This window comes from Pholcus phalangioides, unplaced genomic scaffold (assembly GCF_987345545.1).
Source record: "Pholcus phalangioides strain wild (caught in Gottingen) unplaced genomic scaffold, Ppha-v1.0 ptg000015l_1, whole genome shotgun sequence".
NCBI lineage: Eukaryota > Metazoa > Arthropoda > Arachnida > Araneae > Pholcidae > Pholcus > Pholcus phalangioides.
The window spans coordinates 932,131-958,327 of record NW_028301608.1 but is presented as its reverse complement, the minus strand read 5'-3'; the positions used below and the strand labels follow the sequence as shown (position 1 = coordinate 958,327).

The 26,197-nt window shown below is 40.7% G+C and overlaps 2 protein-coding genes and 1 non-coding gene across 5 annotated transcripts in view; 1 reads left to right on the top strand and 2 right to left on the bottom strand.

The window, feature by feature from the left end:
• The window catches only part of LOC149075202 (Na(+)/citrate cotransporter-like), a 58,073-nt gene extending 39,290 nt beyond the window's left edge, over positions 1-18,783 (top strand). For 2 of the 3 annotated variants that reach the window (XM_089242482.1, XM_089242481.1), the window contains exons 7-13: positions 4,985-5,104; positions 7,653-7,733; positions 7,851-7,958; positions 8,101-8,281; positions 16,865-17,026; positions 17,156-17,293; positions 18,362-18,783. In XM_089242482.1, coding sequence (XP_089098608.1) covers positions 4,985-5,104; positions 7,653-7,733; positions 7,851-7,958; positions 8,101-8,281; positions 16,865-17,026; positions 17,156-17,293; positions 18,362-18,565 — 994 coding nt within the window. In that variant the 3' untranslated portion in view covers positions 18,566-18,783. Of the gene's footprint in view, positions 1-4,984; positions 5,105-7,652; positions 7,734-7,850; positions 7,959-8,100; positions 8,282-16,864; positions 17,032-17,155; positions 17,294-18,361 lie in introns of all 3 variants that reach the window. The other variant, XR_016193969.1, reaches the window with a different exon arrangement.
• Positions 18,784-22,209: 3,426 nt separating this feature from the next.
• Positions 22,210-23,979, bottom strand: LOC149075201 (uncharacterized). Its single transcript, XM_089245377.1, has one exon. The coding sequence runs from the start codon at positions 23,977-23,979 to the stop codon at positions 22,210-22,212; it is 1,770 nt and encodes a 589-aa protein (XP_089101503.1).
• Positions 23,980-24,026: 47 nt separating this feature from the next.
• On the bottom strand, positions 24,027-24,133 carry LOC149075200 (U6 spliceosomal RNA). The gene has a single exon (XR_016194265.1). It is a non-coding gene; the product is annotated as a U6 spliceosomal RNA (small nuclear RNA).
• Positions 24,134-26,197: the final 2,064 nt, after the last annotated feature.

The window sequence follows — 26,197 nt, the reverse complement described above, 5'->3', positions numbered from 1 at the left end:
AAAAGATTCCAGTTTTTATTGGTTACCAATGAAGCGTCTCCATGAGGAAAAGAACCGAGAGGGAGTTCGAATGTATTTCTACCATCAACTCTAGGCTGAGATATCTCGAAAGTAATAAATTAAATTTACACTTGGAAAACCATCAACATTAATTAGGTTTTCTTATCTCTAAAATTAGAATTTGAAGAAACGTGAAAAATAAAAGATTTTTTGCGATTTGCAGTCAAAGAAATCCAAATTGGTTGAATTTTCAACTCCCAATTTTATACCGAAAGAGGTTTACTTCGTAACATTTGAAGAAAATTTTCCGAGACATCGATGGTTGAACTAGAATTAGGTGATATTAAAAATTTTGATAGTGCGTGTACTTATGCTGAGTAAGCTGTATATACATTATCATCTCATCAGATTTAGTTCCACAAATTTAGGCTATAATTTTGTTCAAATTCCATTGATTTATCAAGATGAGGTAAAAAAAGTTCAAAACTTTTTCACCAGGTGGCATTTCGGTTGTGACTATCGTGTAGCGCATGTCCGATGTAGCATACCTTGACACTTTTATATCATCGCTCTATCTTCATCCATTCAAAAGTTATGATCACTTGAAGTGACAATGGCCATATGCGCAGCCTCTTGCAATCATTTTCTACCTCTTGGAATCATTTTGGGATGCCCGGGAGCAAAAAGGATGTAAGGCATTAAAGGATATACGTAGTATCTCTTAAAGAAATGAAGAAAGAGAGAGAACATTTGAAATTTCACGTAATCTTGAGTAATTCCTAAAATAAAGCAGATAGAATCATGAAAGTAGTGCAGTGTTACAGCAATAACTTCTCTCAATTCTAAAATTTTTTCTTCCAATAATTGTGAAAATACTTTTCATTGATTCTGAAATTAGTCCCGTCTGAAATGTCTCTTCAAAGTTAATCTGAAATTTCTGTTTTCATCAATTCTGGAACAAATTTTCCCATTGAGATTCATTGTTTTTTTCCCAGCATTTCTATAAACTCTTTAACTACATGTCTTCTAGTCGATGGTCACTGCAAAAATCTTCCAGGGCCACGCGTGGCCTGCGGGCCATGCGTTGAAGATCCCTGCAATAGCTGAAGACTTTGTTTGAAGATGGAAAATGCAGTTTTCATTAAGAGTTCAGCTATGCTCATCAAACTTCATTCGATGTTTCAAGGATTTCATGATATTTGATGATGGTACTTGATGCTGATCCCACTCAGAGATTGTGGTGTCACGCTATAAAGGGAACCAATATACAAGACATATGCATTCGCTTTACAACAGCGACTAGAAGAGCCATGGGTGAGATTCAATCCAGATTTGTGCCCGAGCCTTATCGATGCATAATATCCATTGTAAAAGCCAAGGACGAAATTTTTAAAACAAAGACGGAAAAAGTAGTTTGACATTTTAAGAGATATTCAATCGACGTTATGCTGAAGAAGAACCCTTTAGCGGATGCACATGCAAATTGCAGCCATACAGTAAATTTAGGTTTACCACATCGGGCATTTCATGGACTGTGCTCGCAAGTTTCGCGGGATGTTCTAATATGTTAAAACAAACGTGTACATTAAGACATTGGTGTGAATAACTTCTTCGGAGGCGGCACTAGACATATTTAATTCCTCTTTTTCGGTTTTAACCTGTCCAGTGTTTCTGACGTTATATTACGCCAGGAGTTGAATCGAAGAAATAGAAACACCTTTCCTTCGCAGCTATTATAACGTTGCATGTGTGCGCCTAACAAAGCAACCCTAAAACATTGGGAGATTAAAAACAACTCAACACGTTCCTTTTCTACTCAAAATCATCTTTTTTTCTCGCTCGTCTTTGTCTGATGGGGATGTACTTTTAAACAAACTCTTAGAGAGAGAGAGAAAAAGACGCCGCGACACATATGCTAATGCGCTTTCCCTATGTTTCTGTTCTGTTCTGTTATGCTCCCAAATTTTCTGTTCTCAGAAATCAGATGAAGTCCTATATAAAATCAAATATAATTCGTTATTTTCTTAAATAATATTTTGTGCGATGACCATAGGCGTACGCAGAATTGTCTCGAGGTGGGGGGGGGGGGTTAGATATTTTTTTCCTTCTGAGGGGGTTTATGTTTTTTCCTGCAAAATAATACTATAGTCTTGGCTAAAGGGGCCCCTCCCCCCTTTGCGTACGCCAATGGCGATGAAAATAACTGCTGCTCATTTTTGACGTGATGTTACGGTTCCTTGACTTACCTACTCTCATTCAGTTCAACTCAGTTGATTAAAAGTTCGGGGGGACTGCAAAAAAAACAAAAAAAAACATCAAACCTTGCAAATGCGTTTGAATTCATTTACTATTATTAATATTTCTTCAGGCGTTCAGAGTTTCTTCTCCTCTCCCCCCCCCCCCACCAGAGGCGGGCTAAAGCTGCAGCAGCACATGGTCCCGAACATTGACGGGCTCCGCACTTGCGGAAATTATTTTTCTAACAGTAAAACAATTTGGGCTGGTCTTAATCTATGGCAATGATTATCCAAATTAATAGAGGCCAACGTTATACAATGAGATCTCGCGCTAAAATACCCCCTCCCACCTTAGCACTGAAAACTTTTATTCCAATACGGAGTGAAATACTATGCATTAAAAGCTCTATTCCATCGGCCCACAAAAAGAAAAGACCAAAAACGGGTAATGGAAGTTTTTCTGTATAAGAAACTAGAGAAAACTATTCGTATTGGTGAAACGGGACCCGCAAGAATTAGAAAGCTCTTATCAAAACTAATTGATCAAAATACAAATACAAAGCCATAACAGGCAAAATGCCCAACGAGGTGGCTGAGAAAAAGATGCCCATAAAAATATGGATGTCATATGTTTCAAAAATACAGCAACCCAATTAAAAATGCAATTAACACAAATTACAAACAATATATACACATGATAAAATATTATACAATGCCCATAAAGAATACTTATGGTTGTCTTATTCTAAGAATAGATAGCTTCTCGATTTACCCCAACATGTTTATCGTATTTCTTTTTAAACGTGTCAATTGCGTTACAATTTACTACCCCCGGGGGTAAGCTATTCCATTTATTAACAACCCTATTAGAGAACAATTCCCTGCGACACCATAACCTTGCATTGTCCCTCACCAATCGATACTGGTGTCCCCTTGTAAAAGCAGTCGATTGGCGGTGTACTAAAAGTTCATGGTCCATTCTATCCATCCCTTTGAAACTTTTGAACACTTCGATCATATCTCCTCGACACCTGCGTTCATCCAATGTAAACATATTCAAAAAATGAAGTCTCTCTTCATAACCCAAGCCCCGTGTGCCAATAAGGACACGCGTAGCTCTTCTCTGCACCCCTTCATCCAAGTCTATCTCCCTCTGCAGGTATGGTCTCCAAAACCTTACAGCATACTCCAGTCCAGGACGAACTAAGCCTCGAAAAAGCGGAAGAATGACTTTAGGAGAACGCGAAGATACCTTTTTGAAAATGAGACCAAGCATTCTATTCGCTTTTTTGACCACCGCTGAACAATGTTCAGAAAACCTAAGCCGCTCGTCAATGAGAATTCCCAAATCGGTGACCCTAGTTGCATCCGGGATAGTGGCACCATTCAACTCGTAAGAGAACCGTGGGTTGTTCAAACCAAAATGAGCGACCATGCACTTATCAACCTTAAACGTCATGCTCCATTCATTTGCCCATGCTGCAATCTTGTTTAAGTTGGTCTGGAGCAACTCCCTATCGCTTTCATTTCCGATTACCCGCATTAGCTTCACATCATTTCCGAATTTGCTAGTAATCCCATCGATACCCTGATCGAGTTTATCGACAGAAAGTGAAAAAAGTATGGGGCCAAGGACACTTCCTTGAGTTTCAACCAGAGAATTCCCCGTTCACCATAATTCGTTGCGACCTATCTCTTAACCACAATTTTATCCACTTCAGCAAGTTGCCCCCAATTCCAATGTGGTGTAAACACTTCAAGAGTTTTCCATGTTGGACCCCGATCGAATGCCTTCTGGAAATCAAGGTAAACAACATCTAAATTTTTTCTCTTACCCAAAGCCTTCGTCACGTGATCATAGAAGCAAAGGAGGTTAGTTACACATGACTTCCCCTTCCTGAACCCATGCTGATTATCCAACAATACATTATTCTCATCTATCCACTTCACAAACTGCCTTTTGATGATAATTTCCAAAATTTTTGAGAGGGAGCTCGTCGAACTCACTGGACGATAATTGGACACAGCTTCGCTACTACCCTTCTTAAACATCGGAACAACATTAGCAAGTTTCCAATCCCTTGGGACGATACCCTCAGCAACCCTACTGCTGTATATCTACACTTTTCAATAAAAAAAATCACATAAATGGTGCATAAATATTCAGGCTTTGAAGGTAAATGCCAACAACAGGTCGTAATTACAAGTCCTTATACTGATAGCATATCATTTTTGTCTTTGATTTATACGTAGTTACAAAAAACTGATGCTTCATGCCACTTTCCAAGCTCGGTAGAAAACTATAAATTCACCATATTTACTCATAGACGTCCTAGTCTCCATGTAACTGTATCTATACATCGTGTACTGTTGTGTTATTTTAAACCTATATATTAATTGTTATATATTTATCTTTATACACAAACAGCATCATGAAAACCAGTTTAGAATCCACACGCAGGAAAAAGCCCAACTAGACATCTCTTTTCCATCCTTATTACCGCACATTAATGTAATCGTGTCTTCCTGTTTTGGCTGATTTCTGCTCAGAAAAACCTGAATTGAATTTCGTTTAAAAAATTGAGAGTATTTTTTGTAACACATTCGACGGGTTAATATTTCTCTTAAAATATGTTACATATAAATTGTCATAAGCTTCTTATGCAAAATATAATAAGTCTTTGCTTTACCTTATCCCAATTTACACTGATGAAGATTAGTGATAACCTGATGTGATGATGTTGCAGGTTACATCCGTTGAGCGACGAAATCACTTTTGCAACTTGGATGATGTACAACATACCGGGCTTGGTTCTTTGCGTCATCATAGGCTGGTTATACTTGTACATGATAAACATTCGGTGTTCGTAAGTATCGCATTTTATGCAGTATTTCCATTTCTCGTAAAGTTTGTTGTAGCGGCTTCTCGTCTATATTCTCAGATCATTCGATTCTGGTGACAGCTCATCTCTCGTTGAATGTGCCTGTGTGTAATGAAAAGCATCACACGGATCTCTTGACGTATTTAATAGAACATTTTTGCTAGAGAACATTAAAAGAGGAATCGCATAATATATATACAGGGGCGTAGCCAGAAATTTCGTTCGGGAGGACCACTTGCATTTCGGGGGACCAAAGTGATAGAACAATAGATTTGGCTATATTTCTCCCTTTTTTCGGTCATTTTCTCATATTTCGGGGGGGGGGGGGAGCAGACCCCTTCAAGACCCCCCCTACGCCCATGTATATATATATATATATACATATTGAAGCAAGGTTTTCGAACTTCTGCTTTAGTGGCTAGAACTGCGATGTTTGTCATGTTCTTTCCTGACAATTTCCACTTGATGTTAAGCACTTGCTGTCATTTCTGTTCAGTGCTTCCATGTGCCAATATATGCATGTTTTCTTTCAGGTGGCAAAGGAGCTGAAGCGAGTGATTGGCGACCGAGATCCCACGGGTCCATCTGCAGATGGATTGGTGGGGATGGAGTGCGGTGTTGGCATGGACGGGCGCGGGCTCCCGGAGGAGGACGGACGTTTGGTTCCGTTCTGTTGCTCCTTTGAGCGATGAGTGGCGGACGGGGGTGTTCTCTCGTGGCACTGGGGGAGCCGAGTGCCTCGGAATGTTTTTGCTGGGTCGGAGATCTGGCGGGCGGTCCACCTGTACTCCTTCTTGACCATCGGAGGTTTCCGGGAGCTTCCCGGAGTGTGGCTGCTTGGAATGGAGTGGGGTCCCGGCGGGGCGGACCCGGTGGCTTGCGAGTCGGGGGATGTTCGCCGGGCCCGGATGTCAGGAGAGTTCTTCCAGCATGGCCCAGCCGCAAGGTAATCCGCTTATATCTCGCAAGGGACAGAGCGGGGGCCATGTTTGGTGTTATGTATGCTTTAGTGGCTTCTCCGGACATAATAAAGTGTTTACTCGCGTGGTCGGAACATAAAAACATTTTTTGCACCCCCCCCCCATATGCAAGATTATTATTTTTTTCTACAAATATTGATCCCGATAATGTCTCCCACGCAAGTCCTTGAAATGAGTAAAGGGTGAAATAAATGCAGGACGTCACAGATTTATTTAGAAGAGCTATTTACATTATTTTGCCGCTGTGGTGGTCGAGTGGTTATAGTGCCGGACTCGTGATGCGAGGATCCGGGTTCGAACCCCACAGTGGTGGTCGGCTGAAGTTGGTTTTCTGTGGTTCCCAACTTCAAGGCGCAAATGCGAGCCGATCTCCCCGTTAAAAAGTCTCGCCACAGAGAGCAACAGTCCTACAACGGTAAATCATTCAACCATAACACTTCACTCATAGTTAGTAAAACTGGGGACAGATGACAGCACTACACATAACAAGCATTACACAGAAACAAACTATACGTCAGGTTGCACTACACGTACACGCACATTCCCGCATTTACCGATTCGTTGGGGGGTTCTGCGGGGGGGGGGTGCATGTGGGGTGTAGCAGTAGTAGGTAGGGGCTCGGGGATCCATGATGTTCTTAAGTCAGCCACCTCGTTGGGCAATTTGCCTGTTGTGGCGTTGTATTTGTATTGTATTTGTATTGTATTGTATTGTATTTACAAGCAGAGATTTGACCATACCTGAACAGAGTGCCCCCGACAGACGGCTTCTCAGGTGTACACAAAGAGTTGATCTGTCTCAAAAACCTTCCGTTTCCCTTTAGCGGCTACTTTTATAGAGGGAAAGAAAAAACTTTAGAAGTTTCCCGTTTTTTTTAAGACCCCTTCTTTTTTTCCCCTTCTACAAATTTCTCTTGGTACCATGACGTCATCAGAACCTCAGTTCTGTCACCAAACTCGCAAAGTTTTCGCCAACTTGGCGCGATATATAGGAGAACGCGTTATTTTCGTTTTTACACAGGATAATGATTATTTACCCTATTTATTGGTGAAACATGACAAAAAATAAATGTAAATAAAGACTATTTGCATAATTTTCGCAACAATATTAATTTCAACTATTAATCAATTCATTAATCAAATTCAAAACGTTCTGAGACTACGCTGGCATTTGCAGGAAAACCCCTTTCTACGGACACTCCTCAGATGCGGTCACCCCTCATATAGGGCCAAATAATAATTTCCCCTTGTATAATAAAAGCATGCATTTCAAAGCCCTAATTAACGGTCACCCCCCCCCCCCGCTCTTTTAAGGATGAATTTTTTTTGTCCCGCTGGTGTCCGCAAAAGAGAGGTTCTACTGTATACTGCCTACAAAAGCTTATCTCTGGTATAGTTATTGAAATTTTCACACCTTCCCTACAAACTTTGGCAAATTCCCAAGAGGTGAGAATTATAGTTTGGAAACCCCCTGTACTAGCCTATAAATTGCTTTAATTTCATGCATTATTTGAATGCGCGTATTGTAAGTTACAAATTTGTTTTGGCTCACAGGAAGAGTGAACGCAGCTCATGTAATAAAGAAAACATCAGAAGGTTAATCGCCTGCAGGTACAGAAAACTCGGCGAAATCTCGTAAGTGTATTTTTTTGTGTCTCTCGACTTCTCATGTCAACCGAAATGTCCAAACGCTCTCATTGCATTCATCTCATTTGTTACGCGGTAAGTTTTAATCGCAACCATATTTTTCAGATTCCACGAGAGTGCGGTGATCGTCCTCTTCTTGACTCTGGTGTTCCTTTGGGTGTTTCGAGATCCGAAATTCATATCTGGTTGGGCAGAAACTCTGGGATCGGAAACGTATGTTGACCATCATTGACTAAAAATGAAATCCTGTCACTAATTTCTTGAACACATCCATTAGACGTTCCAGTCCTGCTTATAAATGAATTTTGTGAACGACACATTCAATTGAAGGCATCCAATTTCTATTCTAATTCAGGAAAATCGGTGATTCGGTGCCATCGATGATGATAGCTTTACTGCTGTTCTTATTGCCGTCGAATCCGATGAGTTTTGTTCAAAGCCCTCCTCTCCTCGACTGGAAGGTCGCTCAGAGGAAGCTTCCTTGGGGCGTCATCATCTTGGGCGGAGGTGGATTCGCTTTGGCCGCGGCTGCTCAGGTATCATCGATACAATGATAATACAGTAAAACCCCTCTTAAGGGACACTCTCGTTTAAGGCCAAATAATAATTTTCCCTTGTAAAATAAATGTGCATTTCAAACCCCTGGTTAACGGTCATCTTTGTTACAGACGAATTTTTTTGTCCCGCCGGTGTCCGCAAAAGAGAGGTTTTACTGTATTATACAAGGTGCATATAGCTAACACTTTGCACCCTGTATAAATTCATGCACATTATATATATGATGTCCGGGAAATGATTTTGCAACTTTCAAAGGAAATAATCTGTCGGTTAGCAATAGAAATGCTCTGTTTCGTGCGTAAATTTTAATAGGTAGACGCTGCAACGTTGGTAGACTGCAGTCGTAATATTGTTATGATGTGACAAAAACTGTGCTTTGGCTACATTCCTTGATTGGAGCATAAAACGTTTTTCCTATTCTTTTGCAGTCCAATAGACGGCATAGCTATTGCATCACATTTACTAGTACTACCTACCCACACACCAACTCCTGTCATCACTGAGCTATAAGGAAAGTGGAGTGAGGACTTTGCGAGCCATCCCTACGCGACCGCATCACACCCTTTTGGAGCGAAGTAGGCAAAACATTCCCTGAACGTGTTAATGCAATGGGGCATTACAAAATACAATACAAATACAACGCCACAACAGGCAAAATGCCCAACGAGGTGGCTGATAAAAAGATGCTCATAAAAATATGGACGTCATATATTTCAAAAATACAGCAACCCAATTAAAAATGCAGTCGAAGCTCAAGGAAGACCAGAGGTGCCGACAAGAATTTCTTCTCACAGCTTCCACCCATTGTTTAAGAACTTCAGGGTTTCCCAAGAGGAAACCTTTATTTAAAAACAAAAAGCGTATTCATTAACCGGCCTTCAAGAAAGCAATATAATCAATCAACTATTGTTCGTGATGCGTAGTTTGCCAAACTATGATAATTGTTTGATAATTATAACACTTTGATGATTACGATACATTGCTTGCTGTAATTTATGATTTTGCATATTTCGCTTTCATATTTAAGCAAAAACTGATGATGTAAATTGTATTAATAGTATTTTATTGCTACCATTCAGCTGCCCCCCCCCCGGCTTTACAAAATAAACTAGAAGTGGTATATACTGTATATACATAAAATATACAGTATATACAAAATTATATATATATACTAGGGGCAACCCCCCTCCCCCAACTCCTCGTCACATCATCTTTAATTATAAAGCAAAATATTCCTCAGGCACTGCAAATGCCTGCGAAATAGTTATTCATTGCCAGTTTTTCATTCTGATTTCGATAAACAATGATACAGCACGATAGGCAATACAGCACAATAAGTAATGCACCACAATAAGTAATGCACCACTATATGCAATGCACCACCATATCAGCAATACAGCAAATTAAGTAGTGATTCACTAAATGCGGTGTATCACAACACGCAAAGCACCCCTATCGGCAATAAAGCACAATACTCAATCCACCACTATATGCAGTGCACCACAATACAGTACAAAAGGCAATGTACTACCATCGGCAATGCAGCAATAAGCAATGCGCCAACATCAGCAATACTGCAAAATAAGTAGTGTACCATGATAAGGAATGTACCACAATACGCAATACAGCGCAATACGCGATGCATCGCAATAGGCAAAGTACCATAATATGTACCACAATACACCGTAAGCACTGCATTACAATAAGCAATACAGCACAATATGCAATGCACCACAGTACGCAATGTATCGCATTGAACAAAACACAATATAATACGCAATGCACCCCAATACGCAATAAGTAATACAGCACGCGATGCACTTCAATATGGAATGCACCACTATTTGCAGTACGCCGCAATAAGCAATACACCCCAATATGCAATAAGCACTCATCAAAATAAGCAATACAGCACGCGATGCACTACAATACGCAATGCATTACAATCAGTAATGCGCCTACCATTTGTAGTGCACCACAATAAGCAATACAGTATAATATGCAATCCACCACAATACGCAAACGCGATGTATCGCATCAAGCAAAGCAGAATAATACGCAATGTACCTCAATACGCAATAAGAACTTCATTACAATAAGCAATACAGCACGTTATGCACTACAGTACGTAATGCATAACAGTACAAATCAACAACCAGAAAAATCAGCAATGCACTGCAATCAGCGAAACATCGCAATAAACAATTTACCACAATACGCAATACAGACTGCATCGGACTGCATTATAATAAGCAATACAGACTGCATCGGACTGCATTATAATAAGCAATACAGACTGCATCGGACTGCATTATAATAAGCAATACAGCATGCGATGCACTAAAATTAGCATTGTATTGGCAGTGCACCACAATAAGCAATACAGCACAATAGCAATAACCACTGCATTAGATTAAGCAATACAGCACAATAGCAATAACCACTGCATTAGATTAAGCAATACAGCACAATAGCAATAACCACTGCATTAGATTAAGCAATACAGCACAATAGCAATAACCACTGCATTAGATTAAGCAATACAGCACAATAGCAATAACCACTGCTGGGTTCCGCGGGGGCGGGGTGCTTGTGTGGTGGAGCAGTAGTAGGTAGGGCCTCCAAAAAATGGCTCGGGGATCCATGATGTTCTTAAGTCAGCCACCTCGTTGGGCAATTTGCCTGTTGTGGCGTTGTATTTGTATTTATTTGTATTAGATTAAGCAATACAGCACAATAGCAATAACCACTGCATTAGATTAAGCAATACAGCACAATAGTAATAACCACTGCATTAGATTAAGCAGTACACAATGTATTACATACAAGAAGCAATACAGCACAATACGCAATGTATTACAATAAGCAATACAGCACAATACGCAATGTATTACAATAAGCAATACAGCACAATACACAATGTACCACAATACGGAATAGGCACTGCATTATAATAAGCAATACAGCATGCAATGCACTACAATACGTGATGCATAACAATACGCAATACACCACAATCAGCAATGCACCATATTGCAGTGCACCACAATACGCAATGCAACACAATCAGCGATGCACCACAATACGTAATGCACCATACAATGCGCATACTGCATTGACGCATAAGAATACGCAATACACACCATAATAAGCAATACAGCTCAATATGCAATAAAGCACTATACATCGCAATAAGCACCACAATACGCCATAACCACTGAAACACAAGAAGCAAGCGATACACAATAAGCAAGCGATACACTATAATCAGCGATGCACGACTGTTTGCAGTACACCACAATAAGCGATGCAGCCCAATACGCAATGCGCCACAATAAGCAATACAGCCTAATACGCAATGCGCCACAATACGCAATAAGCACTGCATTGCAATGAGAAATACAGTACGCGATACACTATAATGCATAACAATTAGCAACGCACCACAGTACATATAACTATATGCAATACAGTACAATACGCGATGCATCACATAAGCAATGCATTAGAATAAGCAATACAGCACGCGATGCATTACAATACGCAATGTACCACTATTTACAGTGCCCCGCCATACAGCATAAAACGTAATGCGCCACAATACGCGATGTATCGCAATAAGCGAAGCACCATAATATACGCAAAAAGTATTGTATTACGGTAAGCAATATATCACGCTATGCGCTGCAATGCGCAATGCACCACAATAAGCAATACAGCATAATACGCTATGCTACACCATCGGCGATTCGGTGCAATAAGCAATGCACCATTTTAGGCAATGCAGCACAATAAGTAGTGCAGCCTTATATTAAGGGCACCACAAAAAAAAAGGAACCACTATATCAGGGCACCACATTAAGCAATACAGCACAATACTTAATGCACCTCCATCGGCAATACACGACAGTGCTTACTGCACCACCATCGGCAATACAGCACAATAACAAATACACCACCACCGTAGGCAATACAGCGCAATAAGCAATGAACCACAATACACAAGCACTGCATTAGAATAAGCAATACGTGATTCACTAAAATACGTAATGCATAACAATGCGCAATTGGCCAATATTTACAGTGCACCACAATAAGCAATGCAGCATAATACCCCATGCACCGCAATACCAAATAATATGCGATGCATCGCATTAAACAAAGCACCATAATACGCAATGAGTCACAATAATCCATAAGCACTGCATTACAATAAGCAATGCAGCACTCAGTGCACTACAACACCTAAAGCATCACAATCAGTAATGTAGTAATGTGTGTAATCAGTAATATTATGCACCACAAATAAGCAATGCAGCATAGTATGCGATGCATCGCAATAAGCAAAGCACTATAAAAAGCACTATAGTACACAATACACCACAATACGCATTAAACGCGGCATTACAATGCGATGCACTACAATATGCAATGCATCGCAATCAGTAATGCACCATTATTTTTGCAGTGCCACAATAAGCAATGCAGCACAATGCGCGATGAGAAGCAAGTATTCATCCTCGACTCAAAATGAAACCTGTCAATTTCCCCATAAAGAGATCTGTCCAATACCCCACCCTGGGTACCCGGACCCTGTGTGTTGGGAGCACTGGTGATGTATACATACCTCTGGGTACATGCACTAAACTTGATCCCTACAGGTCAAGCGGTTCCCGATGTCCTCAGGAGTTAAATGAAAACTTGACTCAAAATCGTAACCGACTTCCGTAACATAAAAACGTAACAGATTTCGGTCGGTCAATTCTGTAACATAAAATCGTCACTATATTTCGATTGCTTAGAAACAGGCCCTTTTCGAGTTTGTGATTTTATATTATAGAGTAGATATGTACACTGCTGGCCACCCAAATTGCAACACCAAGAAAGACAAGAGATATCGCAACAATATTTATTTTGTAGATAACATGTTGACCAAGCATCAAATGATTAAATTTATAGACTTCTGTGAAGTGTGGTTCCTGCCAAAATCAGTAGCCAGAGTAGCCGCCATTGTTGGAGATCACCGCTGCCACACGCCTCGGCATTGATTCAAAGAGACTTTGGATGTGTTCTTGGGGTACAGCAGACCAAGCAGCTTCCACGCGTTGCCAAAGTTGATCTGGTGTGGCAGCTGGGGATGTAATCTGGATCAATCGTTGAGCAACCATGGACCACATGTTTTCTATCGGCGAAAGATCCGGAGAGCAAGCTGGCCAGGGAAGCAATTCAATCTGGCGATTGACGAAGAACCTTTGGACAATGCGTGCCACGTGTGGTCGCGCATTATCCTGTTGAAATATGGCTGTGGGCAAGCCCTGAAGGTAAGGAAGGACAACTGGCTCCAACACCTCGGAGATGTAGCGCTGGCTTTTTAAAGTACCGGCAATGCGTACTAGAGGAGTGCGAGAGTGATATCCAATAACGCCCCATACCATAATACCCGGTGCAGGACCAGTGTGGCGGTGCATAACGCAGCTGTTCAGCATCCTCTCTCCACGGTGTCTCCAGACTCGAATCCGACCATCGTGGTGTTGCAGACAGAAGCGTGACTCGTCAGTAAAGACAATTTCATTCCATTGTGCCGTCCACATCCTTCTTTCATCACACCATTGGCGGCGGAGACGTCTGTGGTTCTGCGTCAAGGGTAGACGAAGCAATGGACGTCTTGCGGACAGACCACTCTGCTGTAAACGGCGTCGAATGGTACGCGCAGACACTAGATGATGCGGTACAGACTGAATGTGCTGTGCTATGGTTCGTGATGTGGCTGAGCGATCCGTCACTGCCATACGCACAATACGCCTGTCATCACGTGAAGTGGTGCACTGAGGTGGATGCGATCGAACACGTCGGTCCGTCGTACCCTCCTGCATCCAACGATCACATATCCGCATTACAGTTGTTTGGTTTCGTCCAACACGACTACCGATTTCCCTGAAAGATAATCCACAATCTCGGTAGGCCACTATCCTTCCTCCGTCGAACTCGGATACTTGATCAAAAGATGATCGCTGTTTTCTACGAGGCATAATTGATCGTTTTTTTTGAAAAAACCACAAGAAAAACACAATTGCCGTACTTCAAATCGTCGAAATCTCCAAGCCTTAAGTGGCGCTTTGAAGTGGCGCCACAGGCGCGCGTGATGTGCGTTTGCACTGAAATTCTAATCATTTGAATATCTCACCTCCGCTAATGCATGTTGTAAATTTCATATTATTTGCATGCTTCCTTCAGGGTGTTGCATTTACGGTGGCCAGCAGTGTATATACATTGAGTATATGCTCTTTGCCCTCACTCACTTCCTTAAAAAATTAACACCTCAAATAATAAATATCTTCACAACATCCAGTCTTCCGTATATCTTGTATTAACAAGTGGAGAGCGACATTCATGTCATATATATAGCCATCTGGTGGCCCGTCGTCCATGAGCTATTAAGTGATCGGTTCACCGTCCATTGCACGGTTCCGTTCGGCACATATACGCTCTAGCGAAGGAAAATCTTTATCTCCTCTGTAGCTTAGTGGTCAGAGCACTCGTCCGACAATCGAGGGACCCGGGTTCGACTCCCGGTAGATTCAGAGATGGGGTTTTTCCTTCCTTCCTTAAAAAATTAACATCTCAAATAATAAATATCTTCACAACATCCAGTCTTCCGTATATCTTGTATTAATAATAAACATCCGGCCTAGACATATGTTGCCATAACAACTGAAACGACATTCGAAAGCCACACTGTTGCCATTCCGCGACTCGTTATAATAATAATGATGGTACATTAATAACATCAACAGTGTGTTCCTTCGACTCACAAAAATGAATGAAACCGGTCTTGAGAACCACTGGGGTATAGGGAGTTTTCACTCCAGTTTCTTTCTCTATAGCTCAGTGCCTGTGTGTGTGGTCATATATCTCCATACGGTAATTTCCAACCAGTGATGTTGGGTGGGAAATAAATGCGCCATCTATCGTTTGCCACCCAGGCTCTCTAGGTAAAGAACTTGTTTTTGATGTTTTTACCCGGATTTGAACCCGTGCACCTTGACAATAATCTTCATAGTGGAAGACGGACATCTTATCGTAGCGTCACTCGGGCGTATTTAATTGCTAGTAGGAGATAGAATGTCCACCACTGGTCAAGAACGTCTAAATGGTTGTAGTTTCTGATGCTATAAATGGGAAGGGGGGAGGGGCATGGCAGACACCAAGGTTTCCGAGGGCTCCACGACTAACAGTAATTGGGAACCGACAGCGGGGCCTTCTTGCAGAATAATATTTCGTTTTTATAATGTAAAAACACAATAAGTTAATTGTTTTCTCTTGCAAGATGACGGACCCCAAAATGGTAAAAGGGTTCCGTGCGGAGAGAAATGAACCACTGTTAAGAGCACCCCTGTTCTACTGGATCTTCACAGGAAGAAAAAAAATCTTTAGTGTATCTATCGTTGCAATTGGTAATATTTTGAAAATTTGGCGCAGTTCAAAACCTACCGGCTCCCAAATGAGAATGTCTGTAAAGTTCTTTAGTCAACTACCGGATACCCTGTACATACGTTTTTTTGCATTCATATAATACAATGCTTCAATAACGTTCTAATGCAGCGTTTCTGAACCTTTCTAAACCCAAGGACCAGTAGAACGTCTGCAACTATTTGACGGACCTCTTGTGTCCTGTTTTACGGAACATTCCTTTAATTATTGTTCCGTTTTTTTTAGGCAATAAATATTAAATTTGTAATATTTACTAAGGTCATGAGTACACATCGTTTTCATGATATAGTATAAATTATATTATGATAATTATGACAATAAGTTAATTCATCTCACATGTTTTTCAAATACAAAGTTTTTTTTCGCACTTTTTCAGCAATTTTAATAACAATTGGTGATTGTGCTTACTTCTGGCAGCGTTGCTGATGACAACTGGCGATGTCCCGTATTTTACCCTATTTAAGATCGAAGTTTAAAGTATTTTTCTCAATAAAATATGGTCATCTGATCATTTGAATATTTTTTCCCCGTGAAACACATTTTTGTTTATTGCGATTTATAGCAGTCCTTCATTTCCCTATCCTGCAGCAATTTCAGAGCAGAAAATAGAAAATGGTATTTAAGGCAATAAGTTGGTTTTTCTACTAAGTTTAGTGATAGCCCGTATTTATCGCATCCCGTAGGATAGCAATTCCTGACACTTTCCAAGATGATGTATGTTGAAACCAAATTATGAAGGTATAGTTTTATTTGCGCCAAATCAATATTACAAAGGTTAAATAATTTTTCATTCAGTTAGTATTAAGTTTTATAACAATTATTAATTCTACCCAGTGCCGTCTTAAGGCGTGGGCCCACAAGGGCGCGGCCCGGGGGCCTCGGGAGAAAAATGGCCTCACAAAAGTGAGATATGGTTGAAATTTTCGAAAATATGTCTGGTAATCAGAAAAATCACTTGGTCCGGGGACCCATGATGGTCTTAAAACGGCTCTGATCCTACCAGTCTGGTCCGCGGACCATAGGTTCAGAAACACTGTTCTAATGCACTCATTACGTGTTTTTCACTGTAGAAGTCAGGACTGTCTCGTTTGGTCGGACAGAAGATGACGTCACTGGTCGTCCTACCGCCAGCTGGAATCGTCGCAGTCTTATGCTTCATGACCGCTATGATAACAGAAGTAGCAACCAACACAACGACTGCCAACATTCTATTGCCGGTCTTCAGTGAAATGGCAAGGCAAATGAAAATATCTATATATTAATTCGTACATCTTTGCTTATATACGCTAATTCATGCGTTACAAAGTGATGATTCGAAGATGGAGAATAAATTTTCGCGTCATTTTGTTGTCATGTTTTAGGCCATAGCCGTGGGAATGAATCCGCTGTATCTGATGCTTCCCGTGACTGTGACGTGCTCTTATGCGTTCATGCTTCCAGCAGCAACTCCACCAAATGCGATCGTCTATGAGAGTGGTAACATGGAATCCCTTCAGATGGTCAGTTCATTATTATTAATGCTTCGATTATATAAACAATAACAAATGCAATGTCATCAAATTCGACACCTAAGGGGGTTCAAAGGTTATGCATAGAAATCATGCCGAACCGAAACCGCTGAAGCTATAAATATGAAACTTGATTAGTAGTTTATTTTGTAAGGTGGAGACTCACTAAAAAAAGGATTTTTCAAAATTTAATATCTAAGGGGATCGGGGGAGGGGAAAGATAGGTGTCAGAGTTTATATGGAGCAATCATCGTTGAATTCAAACCACTGAAGCTATAAATATTTTAAAAAAATTTACCAAAAGGTAATTTTTTCGATTTTTCTATAAATATTTAGTTTGGTCAGTCTTATGTTTTATAATATAGAGACTCGCTTAGACGCGATTTCTGAAAATTAAACCTCTAAGGGGATCATGAGGGTTTTAAATGGTATTCTCAGCTACCTCGTTGGGCATTTTGCCTGTTGTGGCGTTGTATTTGTATTATATTTGTATATGGGGGGGGGGGGAGGGGAGGAAATCATCGCCAAGCAATTTTCAGATTACTAAATCCACGCGATCGAAGCCGCTGGTAACAGCTATTTACCTATAAATACAGTAAATAAAAAAAAAGTAATATTAGTGCTGGTTGGAGAGTAAAAGTTTAGTTATATTGTAATGGTGCCAACCTGTTCAAGACAGAAGCAGATGAATTTCACCAAATTCCCCAGCTAATGCTGCCATATATTCCGTTGACCTCTATGCAGTGTTTGGGCAACGTAATGGACATACATGAAATGGTACATGTGCACGAAACTTGCATGATATTACAGTTAGGTTCCGCAATAATTAAGATTTAATCCTGGGTAAACTGCCTCTGGCGATAGACCACAAGTGTGTATGGTTAGTAAAGTATATTTTAAATGAACTTCTCAGTGAAATGCGTTTCCCGTGTATATTCGGGAGCCTAGGTCACGTGAAACCTCAGACCCGCGGATACGAAGGAAATAACATAATATTTTTGTCAATATGTATTATACCTGCATGTGGTTGATACATATACCTATACTGTATTTTTGCAGGCGAAACCTGGTCTCGTGATGAATATAGTTTGTTGCGCGGTACAACTGTTCATGATCAGTACTCTGGGTTCGTTCATGTTCAACGTCAACGAATTTCCATCTTGGGCTCAAAGGAACGTTAGCTCGATCAACCGCACCTTCGAAGAGCCAGCTGATGTGATGATGATGATGAACGAGAGCTTTGGTACTACATCCCGACTATAGATTGCACCAGAAAAAGTATTTCAGGAAAATAGAACGGAGTCTTCCTTATAGGAAAAAATGAATCGATTTCTCCATCTGGTGAATTCTCAATTCGAAAGAAAAATCACCGAAGAAACAAGAAAAAAGGGAGCGAGAGCGTCATCTGAAAACACTCACGTATTTGGTGCACCGACACATTGTGTGACGAATAAATATTACATAAATTTCGTAAATATTCGAATAGTTGTTTTTCATTACGTATGTATTTAAAAAAATATTACGGTACTATCAATTCTTCTTATTATAAATGCTCTGACTTATCGAGTTTAAGGGAGTTGGTGCGCGCAAATTTTCCAAAAAAACACATTTTACAATTTTTAAACACTATGAAATTTTCTTCGTCTAACTGTGTTCAAGTTTTTGTTCTACCTGTGCTAAAAATATTTTTTAAATATTTTAATATAAACTGCTGGCAAGCACATTACACATGCTAATGTGTAATGGGCTTTACATTAATATGTTGTTCATTAAAATGCTTTTTTCTCAAAACTAAGTTTTTTGTGTTAGATAAGGAACATTTTTTTGAACACCACTCGTTCAAATGTCTTGAAACTTTGTGTGTCTCTCAACACTATGGTGTTACATACTTCAATAAGAGGATTTTTTTATTAAAATTATTTAAAAATTTTTATGGCACAAAATATGGGTAAATTTTGGTGATTTTTGAAAAAGTTGCATGTTGTTAAAGTTGAAATTCGAGAAAAAAATAACCAACAATTAAAATCCTAAAAGCTCGTGTTAAAGTATGTAACACCATAGTGTTGAGAGACACACAAAGCTTCGAGACATTTGAACGAGTGGTGCTCAAAAAAATGTTCCTTATCTAACACAAAAAACTTAGTTTTGAGAAAAAAGCATTTTAGTGAAAAAAATTAACATGTTTTTAACCCATTAACGACTGTTGGTAAGAAAATTTGCACATTCGAAATTTTTTTTTTTTTTCTTTAAAAAAATAAAAGTCATCTTTAATGGGTTGAAATATTTTGAAAATATTTTTAGTACAGGTGGAACAAAAAAACTTGAACACAGTTACACGCCGAACATTTCATAGTGTTTAAGAAAAATTGGAAAATGTGTTTTTTGGAAAACTTGCGTGCACCAACTCCCTTAACATGCCATTGATGTAGTAAAACCAGTTTTCTATTCAAAGTGACGTCAAATCGTTAAAAGAAAGCATCATAGGGAACGACTATGTGCGTTTAGCGATAATACTATATATATATAATTGTAATAACTTAAACATTTTTTTCAAATACAGTAGCAGAAAAATTCGACATTCGATGTTAAATCACGCCAAGCTCCAATGCAGTAGTTAGTATGGGGGGGGGGTGATACTTTTTTTTGTTGTCCGATTCCTAAACTGTTAGTCCTACATTTGTTCATTCGGTGCGCTTTAACACTATTAACATTGAAATACCGGATACACCCCGCTTCACATCTCAGGGAAATACCAAAGCATTCCCGAAGGATAAGTGAAATTTTACCAATAAGAACTTTAAAAAGAGAAAAAAAAATGAAATAGAAATTACAATTTACATTCAGCGGGTGTTTAAATAAGAGCCAGTGCTTAAATAATAAAATAATAAAGCGGTGCGCTTCAACAACTCAATGTCATGTCATTCAGTTAAATCCCAAGAAAACAGTATTGGCCATTAGATATACACTTTTATACGACTTCATAGGGCTTATCATGTTGCACCCAATCCAACGCCTTTTGGAAATCCAGATAGACAACGTCAACATTTTTGCCTTGGTCCAAAGATCTTAGTCGTATGATCATAGAAGCAAAGGAGGTCGGTTACGCATTACTTCACCTTCCCGAACCCATGATGATTTTCAACCAATTGTTACGACGATTATGTGTAGCGCAATTTTTGGAGAACCTCTCGGGACATCTGCTGTCCGTGAGCAAACAACGGTATTCTCGAAATGGATATTGCGGTTTTGTTCTTCCAGAGCTGTTTTTCCGACTGCCTTTTTCACGTTATCCTCGGGCAAGTTGGGCTATGGTTAGAATAGCATCCGCCCTGCTTGAAGGCAACTTCGATTTGTCTGGGAATTTCGAGGGCGTTGGTCAAAGCGTGTAAAAATGTGTGGAGCAAACAAGACACGCGAACATTCTTACCAATGAAGAGATATATGTTTCAGATTGAAAAAAAAAAACAATGCCCCTGAAAAAAAAGAAAATAATTCTGGCAACCTAAAAAGGAGGACAAAAGGATGAATTTTCCAAAACGTAGGAGGACGCTCCGAATGATACCAAAAAGGTGGACGGTTTATAACCCTAAACTGAAACAAAACAGCTAAAAAACCAGAAAATTCAGGAAATTGCGTGTAAGAAAATGCATAAAAATACTCATATCAAAGAAGAAAAAAAATTTTCCACAGAAAAAAAGGAAAATAATTTCTTAAACTGGAAAAGGAGGAAAAAAGGGTGAATTTTCCGAAATGAAGGCGGACGCTTGAAACGACATCAAAAAGGGGGACGTCTGGTAATCATTAGTAAGTGTGAGCAAATAATTTCACCAGAATCATGAAGCAGGACCATAACACCAAACATGGCCCCCGCTCTGTCCCTTGCGGGATATAAGCGGATTACCTTGCGGCTGGGCCATGCTGGAAGAACTCTCCTGACGTCCGGGCCATGCGAACATCCCCCGACTGACTCGCAAGCCACCGGGTCCGTCCCGCCGGGACCCCACTCCATCCCAAGCAGCCACACTCCGGGAAGCTCCCGGAAACCTCCGATGGTCAAGAAGGAGTACAGGTGGACCGCCCGCCAGATCTCCGACCCAGCAAAAACATTCCGAGGCGCTCGGCTCCCCCAGTCCACGAGGGAACACCCCCGTCCGCCACTCATCGCTCAAAGGAGCAACAGAACTGAACCAAACGTCCGTCCCCCTTCGGCAGCCCGCGCCCGTCCATGCCAACACCGCACTCCGTCCCCACCAATCCATCCGCAGATGGACCCTTGGGATCTCGGTTGCCAATCACTCGCTTCAGCTCCCTTGCCACCTGAAAGAAAACATGCATACATGGCACATGGAAGCACTGAACAGAAATGACAGCAAGTGCTTAACATCAAGTGGAAATTGTCAGGAAAGAACATGACAAACATCGCAGTTCTGTTAAATGAGCGGGACAGAAGAGAAAAAAAAAAAAAAAAAAAAAAAATATATATATATATATACAGTGATATGGTGAAAAATATTCCCATGAAACATCACAGTCCATCCGATGAATATCCAGGATTACAGAGCAGTGGGAATTCGAGAGACTAGACACAAAATAGTCTCACAAAACATCACAGTCCAAAATGCATTCCAGAACAAAACCAGCGTTGTGGTAATTCATGGTTCACTACAGTAGATCGTAGAGCTTACAAATATATACATGGATACATGTGAGTAAATGCAAATACATAGAAAAGATTACAAGAAAATATACATAGATACATACATACATACATAGAAAAGATACATGAATATGTGAAAAAGTATAAGAAAGGCAACGGAAATCTGAAGAACATCATTGTTCTAATTTCACTAAGAGTTGACAATGGGAATTCATGTGAAACCTCGTTGTTCGATGAAAGAGTGAAAAGTTTATGGTTCGTAATCTGAGTCTGAGCAAGAATCACCTACATCATGACCCTCTACAATACCAGTCACTGGTCTAGGATGGATGAAAGAGTCTTGATTATTTTCAAGTTGATTGATGAGCATTTTAATTTGATCGTGGAGACCAGAGGTATTGAGCACTGAAGTCATCCACGATTGAACATCATTTGCCTGGACCCGGATGTGTAGATTCGCGGTCAAAGGGCAAGTGGTCGCGTAATGGTACGATGTGCCCTCCTCCCCGCATTTGCACTTTTCTGTTCTCTTGTGGAACCTGGCAAGGTAGGCGGGAAATGGACCGTGTTCGGAAAAGAAGAGGATCATTTCCCTAGTCCATTTCCTAAGCTTGCAGTTAACGGTGGGGAGCAGAGCGAAAATTTTGCGACCAGTCTTTCTCTCGTTAGACCATCGATGCTGCCATTTGGTCATCATTTCTTCATGAAGAATGTTGGTTGCCCATGACACGGGGAGAAATATCGTGAAATCTGGTGAAGCTCTGGTCGTCGCTGATTTGGCCAGTTGATCGGCCCGTTCATTACCATATGTGCCCTCATGGGCTTTCACCCAAGCAATTTTAATATGTGGATTGTCACATAGAACTTCACGGATTTGTCGGGCCGTACGATGTTGAGATAATGGGTCTTTGATGGCAAATATGGATGACAGAGAGTCAGTGTATATACTCACTGGTTTTTTACATTCTAGAGCCTTTTGGACGGCCATATGAATTGCAAAAAGCTCCGATTGGAACACAGTATTTGAGTCATTTAATTTACATGACCATTTGTAGATTTCCATACCTCCTTTAAGTATGATGAAGGCTGCAGCCACGCCGTTTTCTGATTTTGAACCGTCCGTGAAGATGTTAAGGTCGGTATTCTCCTGCCCTATTTTTGCAGGTGCAGTGGAGATCTGTTCTTCTTGTGGATAATCCGCTGGGTGATGAGTCCAACCTGTTGTCTTGGTCTGGAGCTGGGAAGAACTGATGTTGGTGCCATCCTGAAGCTCGATATTTTGTTTGTTTCTGAGTAGTAGACCCTTTTTAGCTTCAAAACCAATGACCAAGCGCAGTGGGGGTAAGCCGGCTAGAACCTGTAATGCATTTGTGGGTGAGGTGGAGTATGCTTTCAGAATATATAATAGGCAACCTCTCTGGATGGAATCAAGTCTTCTACCTTGCTCCTCCGTAAGTTTACCTCCCCATGCAGTGGCACCATATGCTATTATCCGCTGTGCGACAGTTAAATATAATATTCTGCGCATTCTAACACTGATGCCCCAGTTCTTGCCAGTGGAGCACCAGAATCGAGGGAGAAGTGCATTGATCCTTAACGAGATTTCCGATATGTGTTCGTACCAATTACATTTGTCATCAAAAACGACTCCAAGAATCTTGATGTTTGAACTTCTCTTGATGAATTGTTCGCCAAGTCGAATGGACGGAGGTCGTTTCGGGGAGATCCACATGAATCTAGTTTTCTCCATTGCCATCTCCAGCTTATGTTCCCCAAGCCAATGATTTATTGTGTTGAGGATCGAGGATGCTAAGTTACCCGTCCTTTCCACTGTCGGTCCCGAGACCATAACTGTGATGTCGTCAGCGTAGGCCTGGACCCGAACATTATTAGGCCAGGAGATGGAAAGAATGTCATTTATGAACAGATTCCAAAGAAGGGGACCTGAGCAAGAGCCCTGAGGACATCCCCTTGTCATCTTATGGCGAACCGGTCCTTGAGAAGTGTTCATTTGGACCATCCTTTCTTGTAGAAGGCTGAAAAGAAATCTAGCAAGATTTGAAGGGAAAAAATGTGGAACGCTTCACGATTTTGCGTGTCATCCTTGCGCAGGGGCCATGCTAATCTTCTCTGTATCGTTCCAATTTTAGTATATGTACTGCCGAAGCGAGTACATGAAGCAGGACCAGTTGGTGGCGTCACCTGGGAACAAAAAGGAAAGGAAACGTTTCAATGAACAAAACCGAAAGGAATTCTACCACTGTTAGTGCCGCCCTCTAACATTTTTGATTTGTTTAACTAACAAATTAATTCTATCAAAAATTGAAAAACCCCAAAAAAGTTAAAAATTTTAAAAAAACTTCTAAAAATCTCTTTTTCCTTTACATAGACGTAACTGATTCCTTGCAATTTTCTCCTGGCTTCCTCCTAGATTTGATTAATGTCATCGTTTTTATGGGTCTCTCGACTAATCTTAAGCCTGATGGGCGTAGGCGTAGATAGACTTGGAAGTCTGGGGGGGGGGCACGATGATGATGATTTCAATTCATATATGCATGTATACACTAGATCAGTCAACTTCACCTTTGACGCTGGGGGGCAATGCCCCCCGTATCTCCGCCCATGCTGATGGGTTGCTGCACACCGGCTTTTGGATAGCAATTAATCGCGTTAAAATCTTGCGATAGAGTGTAGTTCGAGTGGTCCTTCTGATATAAACAATGCACGATAGATACAGTGTGGTGCCCGTGGTCCTTCTGCTATGTACATCTCGCTATAGATGGAGTGGTGCTGTTCACCTTGTGCTTCATTCAATCGTATAGGGGCTATAAAAACATTCTTGCATTTAATCGCCGATCTCTTCGTGGAGCACCAAGAAATTTTTGGGGGGCACAGTTTAGGAACCCCGGGTATATATCACTGGTTGAGTATCCCTCGATAATTTTTGGCATTTTTTTTATTTCATTCTTCGCACACGTCATTATTTGACATCAGCAGATTCACCGCAAACTTTCTTACAATACAATTTCGTGTCTCACACACACACACGAAAGTCCATGAACCATAAATGGTGGTTGTGAGTATCCAACTGTAATTAGATTCAGTGCACCCAACCATTTGAAGTTGGTGAGTCTGAGGTCATCTGCGATTTCTCGAGGTTTCTTCTGTAGAACCGAGAAGAAACAGGTAAATTCTTACTTATATATATATATACACAAACGTCCTCTCATCAAAAGACTGGTTATTTGTGGAGATGAAGATTACAAGGAAGAAAATTCATCACTGTCCCACGGGGACTCGAACCCCGGTCTCTCGCTTGCCGGACGAGTGCTCTACCATCTAAGCTATGGAAGCAAACAGAATGTTTCAACCTTGGAGCGTATACATATATGTTGAAAGGCACCGTACATGGACGGCGTCAGCAATCAAGTAATAGCTTGTGAATGACAAAGGCCAACCAGATGGCCATATGCATATAGAAACGTCCTCTCCACTTGTCAATACAAATTCATCGAAAGACTGGTTATTCACGAGCTATTAGTTGATTGTTGACGCCGTCCATGTACGGTGCCTTTCAACATATATATATACGCTCCAAAGTTAAAATATTCTCTCTGCTTCCATAACTTAGATGGTAAAGCACTCGTCCGGCAAGCGAGATACCAGGGTTCGAGTCCCCGTGGGGGGCAGTGATGAATTTTCTTCCTTGTAATCTTCATCTCCACAAATAACCAGTCTTTCGATGAATCTTGTAAATTCTTACTTCTTGCTGAAAGAAACCAATCGCACATACCCGTGCGCGTCTACAGCAAGTCCTTCTGTGTGTCTTCGGAAATTTATTTTTCCTTGCTTGATTTTCACTTTTCAGCCATTCTATTTCTTGCCAACGTTTCTTTTGCTTCAAAATGAAACATATCCGTGTCTTCCCGATATACATTTATTTGCAAGAACACGGACTCCCATTTCACCTTTTCCACCGCATTCGATGACATCAACTTTTCCCTCTTACCATTAGTGATAGAGAGCGACGATTACTAGAGCTTTCTGGAAGTCCAGAAATACTAGCGAGCTCATCACTATAGGAGTGGCTGTTATGTACCTATGTTGTCCGTCATCTGACCCCTGACCTCTTTAGCCTTTATAATGGCTATATCCATACATGACATCCCTCTCCTAAGCTTTTAGGTTACATAGTCATTCAAATATATTGGGCGTTTACAAATTCTCCCCACTCGAGT

Coding starts and splice junctions, on each gene's coding strand:
- LOC149075201 (XM_089245377.1), bottom strand. CDS start 23,979: ATGGTCCAAATGAACACTTCTCAAGGACCGGTTCGCCATAAGATGACA.